Below are 17,650 nucleotides of genomic sequence, written 5' to 3' on the forward strand. Positions count from 1 at the left end.
TTAACAATAGAAATTATTCTGATGCTTAAAACATGCATCTGTATATTGTATGCAACAGTAACGAATTCTAGCGTTATAAATAACATTCATTTACTTTCAGCTGCAACTGAATTATTTTTTTGTAGATAATATCGTGACAAATTATTTACTGACTGAGATACTCAACACAATGATACAAAATATTTGTGAGAACCCTCGGTCAAAATTTTGAGTATACATTTCATAGAAATTACAATCCACCAGAGATTTACAATGTTCAAAATTTAAGCTCCATCATAGAATTACTACAAAAACAATTATAAACCAAGTAAAAAAATAGAATTAACAAAAACCCGTAAGATCACGTGATATTGAACTTAAAAGTATTTTATACTTCAAGTATTTAACAGAACACCATTAAAGCGATTTTACATCACAGTTCATTAATAGTTCGAAAAACTTTTCAAGTAAAAAAATATATATATATATATATTTTATCTCCTCTTTCAGTCTACATACCATTTTATAAAAAGAATGTCCCAACCACTTTACAAGTTTCCACTCACCATTCTACGATTAAAAAGTAATAATTAAATTAAACTTTTAGGTCAGGTCTTTCTGATTTCGCATTAACAAAGTACTGTTCGTGTAATTTTTTAAACGTATCCCAAAATACGAAACACAATACAGTGTGTGGTCCAATTCTTACATAGCATGGTACAATACCTTTATAGAAACCACTGAATCCTTCACTTAACCACATTTTTCTTACACAATCAAAGTAACTTGAATATAACAATCCTTTGCCAGCTTTGTCAACACCTGAAATCAAATATTTATTTTATTACATTGTTTGGATTTTTTAAATAAATGTTCTTATTTTTATCGTTTGTTGGGAGTTTTTTTTTAAATTTAAATTCACCGGAAGTCGTAACATTCACACACATCACGAATGCTCTGAAACCGCCGACAAAGTTTGAAAATTTGGCATCTAGATTCCAATTAGGGTGCTCGCTAATTTTTTTTTTCCAACATTTTGAGTCCAAATGGAAAACCTACAAGTGCAAACAAACGTTTGTGGCCTATACCAAAGTCTAATGCTGTTGCTAGAAAATGATACTTGATAATTCGACGTTAACCTTTAAAAATAGCAAAACTTGAATTTGGTGACAGATGTACCTTAACAATTTGAATTTGGTGGTAGTTACATTGTAGGAAGGAGTTCAGAAACTATGCTAAATAGAACTTCCAATTGGTAATTAACGTCGATAGTTAGCTTTTGGTAGAACAACTGGAACAATTTGTGGTTTATCACTAGAAATACTATCTCAAGTCCTCTACCAAAAGACTGGCGCTCCAAATACCAAACTGTACACTCCATCCATATCTTCACCATCCTTCAGGTGAAGTCTCTTCACAAACACATCATCAAAGCCGTGATTTTCACAGGCTTCAGTCAGAGAGAAATCATGAGATAGTATTTGAAAATGGTAGATGTGGATCTAAGATGTCTGTTTCTCCCATTAGACAGTTGTACTCGTACATGGCGTGTTCATTCACCTGACCATCAGAATCAGTCTAGTTCCACGTAGAAAAAAAAACAGAAATTGGTTTACAGAGAGGTCCTGAGCACTTAATGTGAGAGAGGAACTTTAAGTCTATGCTAAGCAAGTTGGCGACATGGACCAAACAGCCAAGGGTGGTGGTGGGTTCAAACGGCAGAAGCCCACATATTAAGTATGCTGCCATAAATTATGCCATTTATTATTCATATTTCAACTGTTTGAGACATACTTTAATATCAGTTCTTGCACTGGTTTATGAAATTTTGAACCTTTAAACTGTTTTAAAATGAAATAAATGTTTTATCGCTTATATGCTAGTGGCTCATAATAATTATGCATTCCGTAACGACGCTTGTAGTATTTAGCTACAATATTCAAAATAATTACGTACATCATTTTCTAGCATCAGCATTAGACTTTGGAATAGGCCATTTGGGATAGGATAGAGCACTTAGGCTGGAAACATAGTGGAGCGGCGAGCAAAGCGGCGAAATCAAACACAATTAACATATGTGACCACGCTTAGTGGAGAGCAAAGCGAAGATAGAGCAACGCTATCTTTAGAGAGTGTTTGTTTTCGCCGCTTTGCTCTTCGCTATCATCGCCGCTTTGCCGCTCCACTATGTTTCCAGCCTAAGTGGAAATCAATCAAAAGGCAAATTTTTTTTAAAGTTAGTATTTGGAGTGAATACTTAGTAATTAATACACTAATTAAGATACGGAAGACCCACTAAGTTTTCATAGAACTACTTGATCAGCAATCCAGCGCAACAGTTATCCCAAAAATTGAAATGTAAAGTCAAATATCACAGATACCCCTGTATTAAAATCTGTTTACTAAAATACAATAAAATGGATTTACGATTAAAAATACTTACCCTGGTTATAGAGCCTGGTGGATATTACATCCAAAGGTCCCATAAATATGGCTACAACAATACCTCCTAACATACTGGCTAAAAATGTATTCAATAATCCCTCCTTTATTCTGTAATACTGAAAATAGAAAATAATGTATTTAATATATATCATTTTTATATAGATTATTAATATTTTTATACAGATTACAATAATTTCTAATAGAATACTAACATGAATGCATTTTTTATTTTACTAATTTATAAGGCATTAACCTTACCTCTATTTCTTTATTTATCATTTGTTTAAATTAAATGACGTCCTTAAGTTTTTAACAAGAGTTATTCTTCCTTATTAGAAGAATAGAAACAGTTTCTACTTAGTATTTCCTAATAACCTTAATAATGTAGCTGTAAAATCTGGCCTCTATTTCTTTATGGAGTAATGTATTATACAGTTTCTCAGTTTGGTTGGAAGGAATACATTGTTAGATTTATTCCATTGGAATAGTTAAGATAACGAATAAGTTTGAGCTTGCAGACCCTAAAGGAAATTTTTGAAGTAATAAATAAAGAAATAGAGGTAAGGTTAATGCCTTATAAATTAGTAAAATAAAATGTCCCTGTGGATGGGGACTAAGAATACATCCACAGCACACTCTGCTTGTCGTAAGAGGCGACTAAAAGAGTACCCTGGGGGCCACTGTCCGAGGATTAGGGTTTCCCTTTTTCACCTTCTCCCTATTCTCTTCATTCTATCCTTTTAAATTCATCCTGGGTATAATGAAAAAAAACTGTGCCTTGGGAAGATGAATCTCATGGCCGATGTAAACCCAAAGAAATAAACCCTACAAGAAAATCCTGGTCCTCCTAGTAGAGGGTTGACGCATTGGGTTCTGCGGATCTCACCATTACTTGGTGAAACCAAAGTATGCATGGACATGAATTAATCACAGATCAAAGCTAACATTTCCAAAAATTTGTTACAGAAAGAGGAAGAAATGAAACTTAGATGATACGGCCACATAAAAAGAATGGAAGATAGAAGAATGGCTAAGGAAATCCAAGACTGGGAAGCCGAAGAAAGAAGAAGAAAGGGCAGACCTAAGGGAAAGTGGATAGATATCATCCGAGAAAGCATCCACGGCTACATATGAGAGAAGAGGATATTTGGGATAAATCTAATTGGAAACTGAAATAAAGAAATGATTGAGGAAAACCTCAGTATTGAGGAACTCCTAGAAAAAAAAAAAATTATAATGCAAATTACTTGATTCTGTGCTAAATACTCTTTAGCTAGATAGAAAGTGGTAAGCTGAGAAGCTGATCCCACCGCTAATCTGGGCATACTTGCTCCACATCCTCTCCACAGACCAACAACACCTCCTTGTTTAAAAGCTTCTCGAAGAGCTGACATCAAGCCTTCGAGTTTATGTTGATGGCCAACGGCTATACTAGCTGCTGCCTGAGATTGTAAACGAATTTTCGCCTGGAATAAATTTCAAAAGTTAACTTCTTTGTTAAACAAAACTAAAATTGCGGCCTAAGTGATATTGTACAATTTAAGGTAAAATTAAATGTTCGAATAAAACGTGTTTATGCTTAAAAAAAAAAAATTATAGAATAACTGAACTATAATAATTATGTAACTATTCTGATTAAAGGGGTCTCCTTATCAGCAGATAAATTGAATGTTTACTCATTTTTAAATGTGGAAACAAAAGTTACCAACTTTGCATAATGCTAATTACCTAGTGATGCATGATAAAAACAAATATGACATTAACATTAAAAGATAACTAAGGAAACATTCAGAACTTAGAACTTAAGGACTCCCTTCATTCTAAATGGTCATAGGTTTTTGTACGTCGGTCTTTTTATTCAATATAAGGAACCATTTAAACTTAATACACACAACTAAATAAGAAACAAAATTTACCAAAAGCAGCGGACTACCAGAAATACTGCCAGCAATGCCCATTATTGCACCAATCACCATGGTTCTCCACATAGAAATCTGGCCATCTGGTCGTAAATTTAGATGTCTATCTTCAGCTAATTGATATCCACCTAATCTTACACCATTTAACAATACTTGATGGCCTAGTGCTGGTACTAAACCTTTTTGTAGACTAACTAAACCTTCCGTTTTGCCAATTATGTAGAAGGCGTGTATAAAACTTCTGTAATGAACTTTATAGTTACCTGTAACGTAATGAATAAATCTAGGTTAAATGTTTCAGAAAAAATAAATAAATCTTTTTAGAAATATCACTACGAAATGGTACCTCTTTTCTGTAATTCTCCTTGCAACTGGAACCTAGTTTTTACTACTTCCAATGGGTTTGTAAAAAATCCAGCACATATTGCCGAGGTTGCCCCAATAAAAAATTCCATTTTTGTTAAGTAAAAACTTTATATCATAGCTCCACTGAAATTTGATTAAAACAGTTCAAAATTATATAACACTTAAACAATTAAATTTACACTGTTTGAAGGTGAACCAGATCATGCAAAAAAAAAAACTATAACTGGCAACTATTTCTGCTATACTTGAAACAGAATTTAAAATATTTACCAATCATTGTTTTTTCAGTGAATATTTTAGGTCGCCCGTTATCAACCGTTATCAAGGCTCTGTTGCATTAAAACTGTTGAAACCTTTACTCTTGGTTACATGTGGCTACAAAAAAAGGTTATATATATTTTTCTTAAATAATTTATATATAAATATATATTTTAATTGAATTGCTTCTTAAACTTTTTAAAGATCTTTATTTCATAGCAATTTTTTATTCTAATATTTCTTTATTACAGATAAACAACAACTTCAATTAAAAACAGAAACAAAATCATTTGCTCGTTTCCCTCCTCAAGTAAGCAGGTCTGACGTCATGTCATGTCGCTCAGCCGAAACTACCTCCTATATGTAAGTTTAATTATGTAAAGATTTATTAGATTAAATTTAAGGTTTCTATATAAAAAGTTAAAACAATAATGTGTCTGATCAGAAGCTTTAATAATAGTCAATAATAATTTTACCACAAATCAACAAATAGTGAGCATTTCTTTAAAAAAAAATGCTCAAACTTTTTTCAAATTCAAAATGGTCTCTTATTAAACAGAAAAAGTCTTTCATATTTCATCCAATTTTTCAAAAAAAAAAAAGGTATTTGCTTTACCACAGAAAAATAGTTTATCTGAAATTAAAAGAAAAAAAGTTTGAGTGATAACGATTTACAATTAATGTAGGTTGATTCTTATTAAAATGATCTGATCTATTTCTGATACCAAATGATTCTGTAATTGAGTTGAATGATCTTTAATTTGTATTTTACTATTGACGCCTCTTTAAATTTAAATTTCCGCCTTAAAGATCAAATTCTTAATATTTTTAGTAAAAAAAAACATTAAAGTAATACTTTTTAATTACAGAAAAATGAATGATTGGTGGGTTTTGTGTCCAGTGCTGGATGTACCCAGTTTGAAAGCGTACATTTCAAAGAAGAATAAGGTAGGATACTTGTTATAAATACATTTCCTTTTGATCACTTATTTAATTAATAATATTTAGATTAACGTATTGCTTTGCCAAAATCTAAGAATCCATCAGAAATGTTTCATTTGTAGTTTTGTTTCAAAAATCTTTAAAGGGGCATAAGTTAATTGAGTATTTAAAGGAAGCAATATGTTAACGTTTAAATAAATATTTTATAATTTTGTTTCGTGCAGTTCAAATTAACAAATTGCATCATTTCATTTATTCTCGCAATATTTTTTTTTAGAAATTTTAATAATACTTAAAAATATCCAGAAAATATAATGGATTTCTCAAAATATAATTTCAACTGCTAAGTTATTTGTCCAAATATCTTTGAAAAATATTTTAATTGTATTTAACATATTTTATCACCATTTTACTATTTAAATCGAATCAGTGATACATTTTAAGTGCATCCTAAATTTATTTAAAGCTTCTTGCTGAGAATTTTTTCAATGCAAAAATGAACTATTTCAGAAGTTAACCTTAACGCTGTTTAGTTCTACTTTCTGTCGCTAGATAGCATATCCTGTTCAAATTTAGTTGGTTTTATGCAGAGTATTTATTCCATCTATCTAATGAATTCAAGTCTATTGACTAGTTGCAGTACACCTGAAATTCCCTAAATTGAGTACTTTCTGGGCGTGCACTTGTTGTTTCTTTCTATATTTTAGTGTTTGAGGAATCGATTTTTTTCCACCGTATATGCTTGTTTTGAGTTCTCTTGAATATAATCTCCAATTATTGTAACAACCTAATGGTCTCAAAATTGCAGATACTTTAATTTTTTTTCCACTTTCCGGTATTATCTCTTCAATCCTGAGGTTTCTGCGAAAGTCTGTCAACTAGAAAGGCGATTATCATGAACTTTCTAGACGATTATATCTCTCTCTCTCTTTTCTTTGCTAATTTTCCTAGTATTTTCACGGGGAAACTGCTATATTAAGCTTTCTTCCTTAAGGAGCTCCCTTCAGAAGACACTTCATGGATTCACTCGAAATATTTCGCTAATAAACATTAAAGGTTCTGTGCTTGAATACCAAATTTTGTAAATAAAAAAAATCTTTAAATATTTACTTATCTGATTGTAGTATTACTCTTATATATTTGTTTAGTAAAACGGATTCAAAGGTAGTTTTGGTCTTATAAGTCTCGATGGACGTTGTGAATCTATGATTTCAAGGAACGTTTTTGACTACTTAACGGTGGCACTAACTCTATCTTTGTGCCTGCAAAGGAGCAACATATAGCCTAGCCTAGTACTGCTTTCATTTATTTGAAGGCATTTAAATGTTTTTTTGACCATTTTGTCAAGTAAAGGGTTTATGAATAAATTTTCATGCTAAGCCCTTAAAAAGTATTAAAAATATTATTTTATTAATCTACACTCTCAGATCCGGGTATTTCTTAATATTTAACCACCTAAATCCACACACACACACGCCTATAATCGAGTGGAGAGGGGGAAGTTCTTACTCCTGCTTACTTCTTGGCCGTCTGTGTGAGCGAAATAATCTTGGAGGGGGCAATTTTTACAAACCTCCTGTCCCGGATAGCTTTCACTAACTCCAAGTCCAGTACAACTTTCTCCATCGGGCCGTCAAAATGGCCCCGTGAAATTGTTGATGGATTTAAAACAGAAAAAATTACTTCGTAAACGTGAATTTTTTTTTTTTGTAATTCGGGAAATTTATTTTAATTTTCTTTTTTTCTGTATTTCGTTATAAAATATGAGGCCAATTATTGTGATAGTTGCTGTGTGGTTGTTTTGTAAGCAAGCGTTAACTTATAATCGTAAGTATTATGTATTTTTATTTGATTTTTCTAAATTATTGTATTTCATTTGAAAATCGCAGATAATTCATTGAAAATTTCTCGTCTGACTTCAAAGTTTATTTTTAAAATTGCCAGTAAATTTTGCTGTGAAATGTTATGGTAAATTTAGATAAGAGTTAATCACTTAGTGAAAAACCTATCCAAAATCTTGATATTTGTTTTCGTAAAATCTCTAAATTTGAGGACTTTTTTTTTTAAATTGATTTTTAACGTAATGTCATGTTCATGCTTTTGGTGATTTTGAACCCGAATACCCATTTAGTGGTGAGCTTCTTACACCCCTCCCCCAAAAAAAATCGCAGCTCTAATCTCTATTCAAGAAAACACAAAAGCCAAAGTTTGCTAGTTCTCTATTTCGTCCGAGAATTCGAGACTCGTTTACGGTTATAATGAACACATTCATAAAGCCGGTGGAACTTAGTTTCATCCACTTGGTCATCCTCAAAAATAAAAAATAAAAAAGTCTGACTAAGGCAGTAATCTACTTGATTAGGTTCAGAATCTACGGTCAAAACTGGTTAATTTTGGTAGAGTTTAGGGTTGTTTCTCTTCAAGGTTATTGCACGATTTGTTCGGACAACCGTGAATCATAGTTATCCAAATTCAGGACTGAATTCGTCTTTTAGACATAGCTAAATATAATAATATTTAGGCTGGCAGTAATAAAGAAAATTAATACAAATACAGGTATCACTGCAGACCAACATTCTTACAAAAATATGTACCTGCTAGAAGAATGACGAAATCAAAACTTAACTACAGCACAGAAATTCAGCTAAAATTTGTGACAGTTGCACAATTCTGACTTCCGGAGAACTCTTAATTAAAATTGAAAACTATTTTACTAAACGAATAAATCTCCGAGAACTGGAACACTGAACATTAGACCTGAATTAACTATAGTCCATTGTAAATCAAATTTTCCAAAGCTTATGCTTATAGATTGAAGTTAGCCTCTCTACATTCAGTCATCACGACAGCAGAGTGGTTAGGATACTAGACCCGCAATGGTAATATGTATTGTTGGTTCCGTGGGTTCGATTCCCCCAGTCTAGGACTTGGTTTTTTTATTTATTGATTAATATGAATCATATATGAAATTCATTAATATGAAATTAATATGTAATTTATTAGTAAGGTATTGTCAAGCTATCCGCCTCCATCCACGTCACCTAATTTAGTAATTGGGCGTAAAGGCTCGCCTTGAATAAAATAGACATTACACTTTAGTAATTTAAATGCCTAACCAAGACCAGAAAAGAATCGAAGTGAGTCAGTTTTGTAGCTTCTCTGATTTCATAATTTGTCCAACCTTTTCCACTACTAGCGTTTTCAAGGTTTTGCAAGGTTGTACTTTGAAATTATTAACCTCTCTCAGAAGTTCATTTTTTATATAGCAAAATTTATTAACTCATTAAAAATTATTACGCAAAAAGTTATTATTACTTTAAATAATTTATAAGGGTTGACTTTTTCATCTAAGAAAACTGAAATGTATTTAAATTTCTCTTTAAAAGTTAAATGTAACTTTTTCATTATTTTTTTCAATTAATAAATTATCAGGGAAGGGATTAGCTATGCGTTTAGCGTACTGGACTCCCACGCGGAGGTCCCGGGTTCGAATCCAGCTGCTGACCCTTAGATTTTCTCGTTTTAGGAGCTACTTACAGCTCACTGTCCGGTGATGGACAGTGTTGTCTGTAACTAGAGAACACTGTCCGGAGGCCGGCAGTGCACTGAAAAAAGCTCCGGGAGCCAATAACCTTAGATGTTGACTGCGCCTTAAATCATAAATAAAAAATAAATTATCGGTTCGATTTAAAAAATGTACATAAATTTAGAGAGAATTTTAAAGAATCTTTTGAGAATTTAAATTCAGTTAGAAAATATTGAAATCGTGCAGATTTTCGATTTTAAATTTTTCCCACCGGAAATATTAATGCTTCCTTGATTACGCTAAAATGTTTCTGTTTATAAACTGCACTTCCTCTTTTTATATAAATCATATATCCTCTACCGTTATACTTGAAAAATGAAAAATTAATGTCAGTTAAAACTGAATACTTCGCTTAGCTGCTGCCAGGTATGGATACCTCAATAAGGTTTTAATTAAAATCGATTAATCGAAAGTACCTTTTATTTAAAAAAAAATCGTTTGTCAGTTTTTTTGTAAGATTTGCTCAAAAAACGGCTCAATCGATATTTCTCTAAACTTTGGATTACTAATTTTATGTGCGTAACTTTTATTAGCAACATTTTTTATTTTCCGGAAAATTTGTTTAAGGGTATTTTGGTGGAGAGGGGGGGGGAGAGAGAGGATTTCTTCTAAATTGTAATATATATATATTTTTTTTTGTATTGTAAAGTTTTATCACTTTTTTTTAATTATTAAAAGGGTTAAACAATTGATGCATTTTATCAAATTCGATTTTCGGAATTTTCCCCTGAATGGCTCATTCACTTTATGGATTGTGGCCCCTCCCCCACGCTTTTCTGTCAACTTTATTTAAGCATTACGTGTACTGTTTTGAGTAGGCGTACCTTTCAGTATAATGAGCGACTTCAAACTGTTTAATTTGTCAATAATTAGGTATGTCTCAATTATTCCAAGGTTGAAGATCATTTTTGAGTTAGAGTTATGAGAATAGTATTGAGAGAAATATCGTGGGAGTTTTATCGTGAGTAGAAATGAAATTATTTGGGAATAATTTACTCAGCGTTCTTAAAGGAAATCCGGAAAAGAGTTATTCAAATTATCATGCCACAATTCTCAATTAGAGGCTATCACTATCTTTGTTCTTTAAAGATTCTTCACAGATCTGCTAACACTGTATAAATCAATTTATTTCACTAACCTTAATTATCAATATCTGTTCTTTACGTTTCTCTTCCGTTCTATAATTGTAATTGAAGTCCAATCATAATGCACCATAAATAGATTGAAGGCCTTCTAGATACTTCTCTCTGTTTCGCGGTTGCATTGAAATCTCCACCACCTCTGGCTTCCAATCTTTTATTACTTCTCTTGTGACAATATTTTATTTAGAAATAATTGTGACTTTTATAATTTATTTCCTGTTGGTACTCGAGTAAAAGGAAGTATTGCAATCTCGTTAAATTATGGCCGACTATGGGAAATAGAATATCTCGAAAACAGAAACAAAATAGTAGTTATCCTTTTAGACACGTTCAAACAGGAAAACTTGAACTTTGCTGGTCTTCAAGAAATTGCATCGTTAAACTTTTCCTTCAAAAGTAATTCAATTATATTTTGGAGAAAATATTGGATTGAAGCGATTAACCAATTCTAGACAAATCAAAAAAATACTATTGAGATAATAAATTTCTGATTCTTTTAAAGTTTATTTATAAAGCCCATAGCGGAAGCTGATTAATTTCTTTAAGGAGTCTTAAATTAGATTAGAGTCTTTTAGAAGAAGATAACATATAAAGCCACAAAGTACTTCAACCTAAAGATCTATAGTGGGTTCCTTAATTGTCCATAGATTGTAAGTGTATCAGCTTTGTAAGTTAACAAAGTTGTTGGTGAGTGCATCTATTGTATATATTATACGTGATCTCTATAAGTTCTTAAGAAAAACTCAGTGGGCAGTTCAGAGTCGGCGTGAAGAGTGGTCAAGAATGACAGGAGAGGCGAGATACTTGGAAGAAAGGATTAGGGCTACGAGAAAGTGCAGTATGGTATATATCTGGTATTCTGTCTTGGCTAGCCGTTTTCTGAATTGAATGTCCGCAGAACCTGACGAGAGCCCCCATGTCTCAGAATAATAAATATTATGAACTAATGCCCGAGCAGTCTCTTCAGCCGTTTGCGTTCTCATCGGGATCACCTCTGCGTACCGAGTGAAATGATCAATCATAGATCAATCATGGGTTTCCCATGTTACTTCCTCCAGGGAGACCAATTCGAAGGATAAGCAGCTCCCTCTACTCAGCCCAGTGGTTCTGCTAATCCACTTGGTGTCTTACGTTCATTACATGAGTGGCAACTTTTGACGTACAGCCATCTCGGGCCAAAAAAAATTCTCCTTGATACGAGTTAAAGTCCTCTCTAAACCGGGATGACCGGACCAGGGGACGTCATGATGGGCTTTGATTATATGAATGTGCTGTTTGGCTGGTACCATTAACCGCCACTGGTTTTTTTTTTTTTTTTAGCTCTACCATCTGGTCCAGTATAAGAGCCCAGATTCGTGAACATAGGTTTTCTCTGGTTAGGTTACACTAGTGATCTTTGGATTACTCTCGCCCGAATCGGTCGCTTTCACACCATTTCGTTTACCGTCTCTGACTTAGAAGCTGAAGCGACTCTTCGTCTCAACCCGTTCAGAGTGAAGGTGTTTAATCCCTGGCTTATGTTCTACATCATACACGAATTCGGATAATCCTTAGAGACCATCGTGTCAATTTCGCGGAGGGATCTTTCAAGCTCAGCATCCATTTCAAAGCAGCATGGTCTGATGGGGATTGTGACACAGCATGGGGACATCATCTATCATGGGGAATGTCTATAGTTTTTGAATTCTTGTTCTAAATTTCTAGTGCATATTTTGATACTAATAAGTTGTACGAGGGTCGTTTGAAAAGTCCGTCGGTTAACTTAGATTATTTCCTGATAAAAACTTTTGGCACATATTTTCATAACTTTTATTTAAAGTTGGGTCCAATTTGGGTACCGATGCTGCCCTGGAATTTTCCTACGGAGAGGTAAGACGATGAAAAACTCGAACTCAGAAACCTGCACAAGCCCAAAGCTCTTATTAAGCTCTTAAGATATTAATTGCCTGTTATCAACTCATAAAAATTAAATTATATAATTAGCACATAAAATATCTTTAACGCTAAATGGTAAACCAGCCATGAAAATAAAACTAAACACCGTTAAAAATATATTAATATTTAATGCAGCCCGATATAAATCAAATCATTCTTTAAAATGTCTTTTGCACAATCGATTGTATGCAACTATCTTGCATTACAAACAGCAATTATGATTATTCAGATTAATTGTTGGTAAATATATTTATCTTTTAAAACATCTTTAATTTTATTTTAAACTTTTGAAAATGATTCAAAATAATTTACGTCAGAATGCTGTAGCCAATGTTTCAGTTTTCTTTTCATTTTATTTAGTACGTAACCCCGCTCCTTCGGCCCGCAGGTACGTGATCTAGAGTTCGTGACTAGTGTCAAAGGTTATCAAGATGTTTACAATCCAACTCTATTTACTTTTTATAGTTTCTTATTTATTTTTTTTTTTTTATTATTATTTATTTCTTCTTCTTCTCTTTTAGTAAAACATTTATTAGAAGCTAAGATGACTTTACAAACAGTTAATTGTAGAATAATTTTTGGGACTCTCTATTTTTTGAAGAAGAATTATTAAAGGAACATTTTGAGTTGCTTATAATATCTATCTATTATTAATTATTTTTTATTAGAGTCGCGTCAGAGTTTTTCAGTTCACTGCCGATCTCTGGGCTTGGTTCTCTCGTTACAACTCTGACAACACTGGACAGTCAGCTGTAAGAAGCTCCTAGGAAGAACAAAATCTAAAAACCAGCAACTGTCTTCCCCAATACCTCCCCCAAATCTGATTCTAGAAAACTTATTCGCGTAAAAGTTGTAAATCCTTGTGCGTAAAATTTTGAAGCTTTTTTTTTTCTTTTTTTTTTAATTTATTAAGTCATCTACAATCTGTATATACATATGTATACAATAAGTAAATCAGGAAGTACAAGATTAATTGGTACGTGAAGAGCAGGAGGAGAGAAACTACCCAGCGCTGGCACTCTCTACGGGATATAATGATGTTTAGGTCTTCAGACCTCAAGGAAGTCGTGGGGCCACTGGCGATTCAGTCTGCTAGGTGGATGGTTAGGAGGGATGTCAGAGGAGGCGAGAGACTGTATAAGAGGATTAGAGCTAGTGGAGAGAGCAGTATGGAATTTTTGGTATTTAGTCTTGGCGAGTTGGTCTATGAAGGGAATGTTGAGGTCGGTGTGAAGAGTGAGGTTAGTCACCGTAGAAAGATGCGTCAGCTATCTGTCGGCAGTAGTTTTGACTGAAATGTTTGTACTGTCCGTATGTTTGTAGGTTTGGTTGAACCTCACAGCTCTACGTAGTCCGTAAGTACACATAGGTTTGAGGATAGTACTGTATATTAAACGTTTAAGTTCAATGGGTTATTTGGAGCGTCGTCCAAGAAGTCTGTAAAGCAGTTTCACACCTTTCGTCATTGCTTGTCTTTTAAGTCTAGAGTATGGGTTCCACGTGTCTTTTGTCTATAAAGAGCCCAAGGTAGCGCTCCAGATCTGTGTACAAGGAAATTTATAGTCTCAAATTCGCTTCAAATTTAGAATTTTGCTAATAAAATTAATTTCTGTTGATATTTTGTGGATGATGGGGAGATGATTCTAAAAAAAGCACATCGGTGGATAATTTCTCACTTCTCTTACAAGTGCCCTAAAAATATGAAAATTTTAAAATAGAATTGATTGATTTACTTAAAGCAATTAGTGCAATAACTTGACAGAAAACCATAGGAGCAGTTTTTAGAGTAATCATGGACCAGACAGCCCACCCACACTCCTACGTGACTCACTTTGTCCGCGGCTGTGTATTAGTCCCAGGGCTGTAGGCCTACTTGAAGCCAGACCAACTGGTGTGGTGGGGTCAGTCCACTATCCGCAAACTGTAGAGACACGCTGGGGAAATGCTCCCAGGCACTTTGAATTTTGATCAAAATCTTATTGTCTTGTTCTTTGATGGCATCGATAGCGAAAAATCTCAAATTTGAGCACACATTCCCCCCCACAGGACAAATCCTGGGAACCATAAAACGGGTTATTTCTGGTAAAAACTTGGAATCTGAGATCTGAACGACTGAATTACTTTTTCAAAACATTAGGAGAAATTAAAAAAAAAAAAATTCAAAGCTTGTTGAAACATTAAGAAACATTTTTGGATATCTTTGATTTTAAACGTCGCAGCATGCATACTTCTTTGCATCCCTAACCGGTGTAGGACTGCCATTCATCAATTTGGTTTAGAGATTTCTATTTTACTTCAGTTTCCGTCTCGTACTACACTCGCTAACTCTGAGTAATCAACTAATATTGATTGGTACAAGTCCGAAACCTGTCAGGAAATACAATACACAGGCTTGCTACGAAGTAAAACTCAAGTTTTGTTTTGTATAGTTCCAAGTTTGCTAATTGACTTGAATAACAAGCAGGAATCAAGTTCATACATGGAGTACTTACAGGACAAGTTCCCCACTTGGCGAATTTACAACTACTTACACAAAAAAAAAAATAGAACATACCTTTATAAATGTCCTTTACATTTATTATTACCTGGCTTAGATCCAATTTCTTTGCTCTGTTTAAAAAAAAAAAGATAGAGTGAGTGAGCGAGAGCAGAAATAAACCGTTTCCGGTTGTCATTATTAATCTTTTTAAATAATCCCGATGAGGGCCATCAACATCTCACTGGTCAAAGATCAAGGTTAAAAATTAAGAACACACCAGTAGGTACAGTTATTTGGACTAAAGTAAGGGTGCGGCGACAAAATTTATTAATGAATTTGAAATTCATTGCAGTTTTATCACACAAGGAGAGAGTTCACCCGGATATGCAGGAAATCAACGCATAAAAAAAATAAGAGTACATTATAAAAAAAAAACCTGTACGGCAATTGCGAGTAACCTTGCAGAAGGTAGCACTTGAGAAGGTTACTGTCAAAAAAAGAAGTGACGTATTACTGTTCCATTAATCTTCCTACTTAAGCTTACTGAAATTTTATTATTTATTGATTTGGTTTTGAAACCATTATCCATTTTAACTCTCGTCATATGTTTTGTCAAATTTGGGTTTTTATTGGGAAAAACTGAATTGATGTTTTCTGTGTTTGAAAAATCTGGATTTGGAATTTGTCTCTGCATTTGTGTGTTGGTAGTGTGTGTCTGTGACAGAGAGAGATTGTGTATGTGAGTGAGAACGAGTAAAAAGTAAAAAGAATGCCTAATATCTCACGCGAGCTTTACGTCTACCAAATTAGGTGTCGCAGACACAGGAGACTAACAAACAAATTTTACTGTTAAATTCTCATATTGAAATCATTAAATAAAATCCAAGGCCTAGTCCAGGGGAATTGAACCCACTAAAACAACAATAAATCTTAGCTTTGCGGGTCTAGCCCTATAACTGCCTAACATACTTTACTATAAATTTCTCGTATTAAGCATTACAAAAATCCAAGACTTAGAGATAGGGAATCGAACCCACTAAACCAACAATACATCTTAGCTTTGCGGGTCTAGCCCTATAACTGCCTAACATACTTTACTATAAATTTCTCGTATTAACCATTAAAAAAATCCAAGACTTAGAGATAGGGAATCGAACCCACTAAACCAACAATACATCTTAGCTTTGCGGGTCTAGCCCTATAACTGCCTAACATACTTTACTATAAATTTCTCGTATTAACCATTAAAAAAATCCAAGACTTAGAGATAGGGAATCGAACCCACTAAACCAACAATAAATCTTAGCTTTGCGGGTCTAGCCCTATAACTGCCTAACATACTTTACTATAAATTTCTCGTATTAACCATTAAAAAAATCCAAGACTTAGAGATAGGGAATCGAACCCACTAAACCAACAATACATCTTAGCTTTGCGGGTCTAGCCTATAACCGCCTAACACACTTTACTATAAATTTCTCATATTAACCATTAAATAAAATCCAAGACTTAGAGATAGGGAATCGAACCAACTAAACCAACAATACATCTTAGCTTTGCGGGTCTAGCCTATAACCGCTTAACACACTTTACTATAAATTTCTCTTATTAAACATTAAATAAAATTCAAGACTTAGAGATAGGGAATCGAACCCACTAAACCAACAATACATCTTAGCTTTGCGGGTCTAGCCTATAACCGCTTAACACACTTTACTATAAATTTCTCTTATTAAACATTAAATAAAATTCAAGACTTAGAGACCGGGAATCGAACCCACTAAACCAACAATACATCTTAGCTGTGCGGGTCTAGCCTATAACCGCTTAACACACTTTACTATAAATTTCTCTTATTAAACATTAAATAAAATTCAAGACTTAGAGACCGGGAATCGAACCCACTAAACCAACAATACATCTCAGCTGTGCGGGTCTAGCCTATAACCGCTTAACACACTTTACTATAAATTTCTCTTATTAAACATTAAATAAAATTCAAGACTTAGAGACCGGGAATCGAACCCACTAAACCAACAATACATCTTAGCTGTGCGGGTCTAGCCTATAACCGCTTTACACACTTTACTATAAATTTCTCTTATTAACCATTAAATAAAATTCAAGACTTAGAGACCGGGAATCGAACCCACTAAACCAACAATACATCTCAGCTGTGCGGGTCTAGCCTATTTTCGCCTTCATGTTTAAAACGTATTTCTACAAGAGTGTTATTCCGATGTTTTGACAACTAAAATTTATTAACAGTATCAAAAAGTTTAAATATTTACACGTAAAAAAATAAGCAAAATATGCACAATTAGTTATTTAGTGACCTTTTCACTAAACATAAATTTTACATTTTTCTAAAACCAAAAAATTATAATCAAGAAGCAACCGAGGTCAGTGGATACCAATTTGCTGTGAAATTCCATCAGGCACGTTTTGCCCTGATCAGTTAATATAAGTAATTTATTTAATAAATGTTCGTTAATTTCATTTTATTGCCTGTAAACCAGGAATTTTTTTTTGAGAAAGTACAGCTTCTAATTTTTAAAACGATTTACCTAGTTAATTTTTTTTTTTTTTTAAATTAATT

General features: G+C 33.3%; 2 protein-coding genes across 4 annotated transcripts in view; one reads left to right on the forward strand and one right to left on the reverse strand.

Moving 5' to 3' along the window:
• Positions 1 to 5,090, reverse strand: LOC141446911 (solute carrier family 25 member 35-like). Its single transcript, XM_074113881.1, has 6 exons — positions 4,980 to 5,090; positions 4,690 to 4,832; positions 4,341 to 4,606; positions 3,672 to 3,890; positions 2,423 to 2,540; positions 1 to 801 (listed from the first exon to the last, which is right to left on the reverse strand). Exons 2-6 carry the CDS (start codon positions 4,796 to 4,798, stop codon positions 575 to 577), a joined length of 939 nt encoding a protein of 312 aa, XP_073969982.1. The 5' UTR covers positions 4,799 to 4,832; positions 4,980 to 5,090; the 3' UTR covers positions 1 to 574.
• A 2,412-nt stretch (positions 5,091 to 7,502) lies between these two features.
• Duox (dual oxidase) overlaps positions 7,503 to 17,650 on the forward strand; it is a 122,696-nt gene continuing 112,548 nt past the window's right edge. For all 3 annotated transcript variants that reach the window (XM_074113842.1, XM_074113843.1, XM_074113844.1), the window contains exon 1: positions 7,503 to 7,736. In XM_074113842.1, the coding sequence (XP_073969943.1) occupies positions 7,673 to 7,736 (64 nt within the window). In that variant the 5' untranslated portion in view covers positions 7,503 to 7,672. The remainder of the gene's footprint in view (positions 7,737 to 17,650) is intronic.

The sequence above is a fragment of the Rhodnius prolixus genome, unplaced genomic scaffold (assembly GCF_049639745.1).
Source record: "Rhodnius prolixus isolate KJV_2025 unplaced genomic scaffold, Rpr scaffold_7, whole genome shotgun sequence".
Classification (NCBI taxonomy): Eukaryota; Metazoa; Arthropoda; class Insecta; order Hemiptera; family Reduviidae; genus Rhodnius; species Rhodnius prolixus.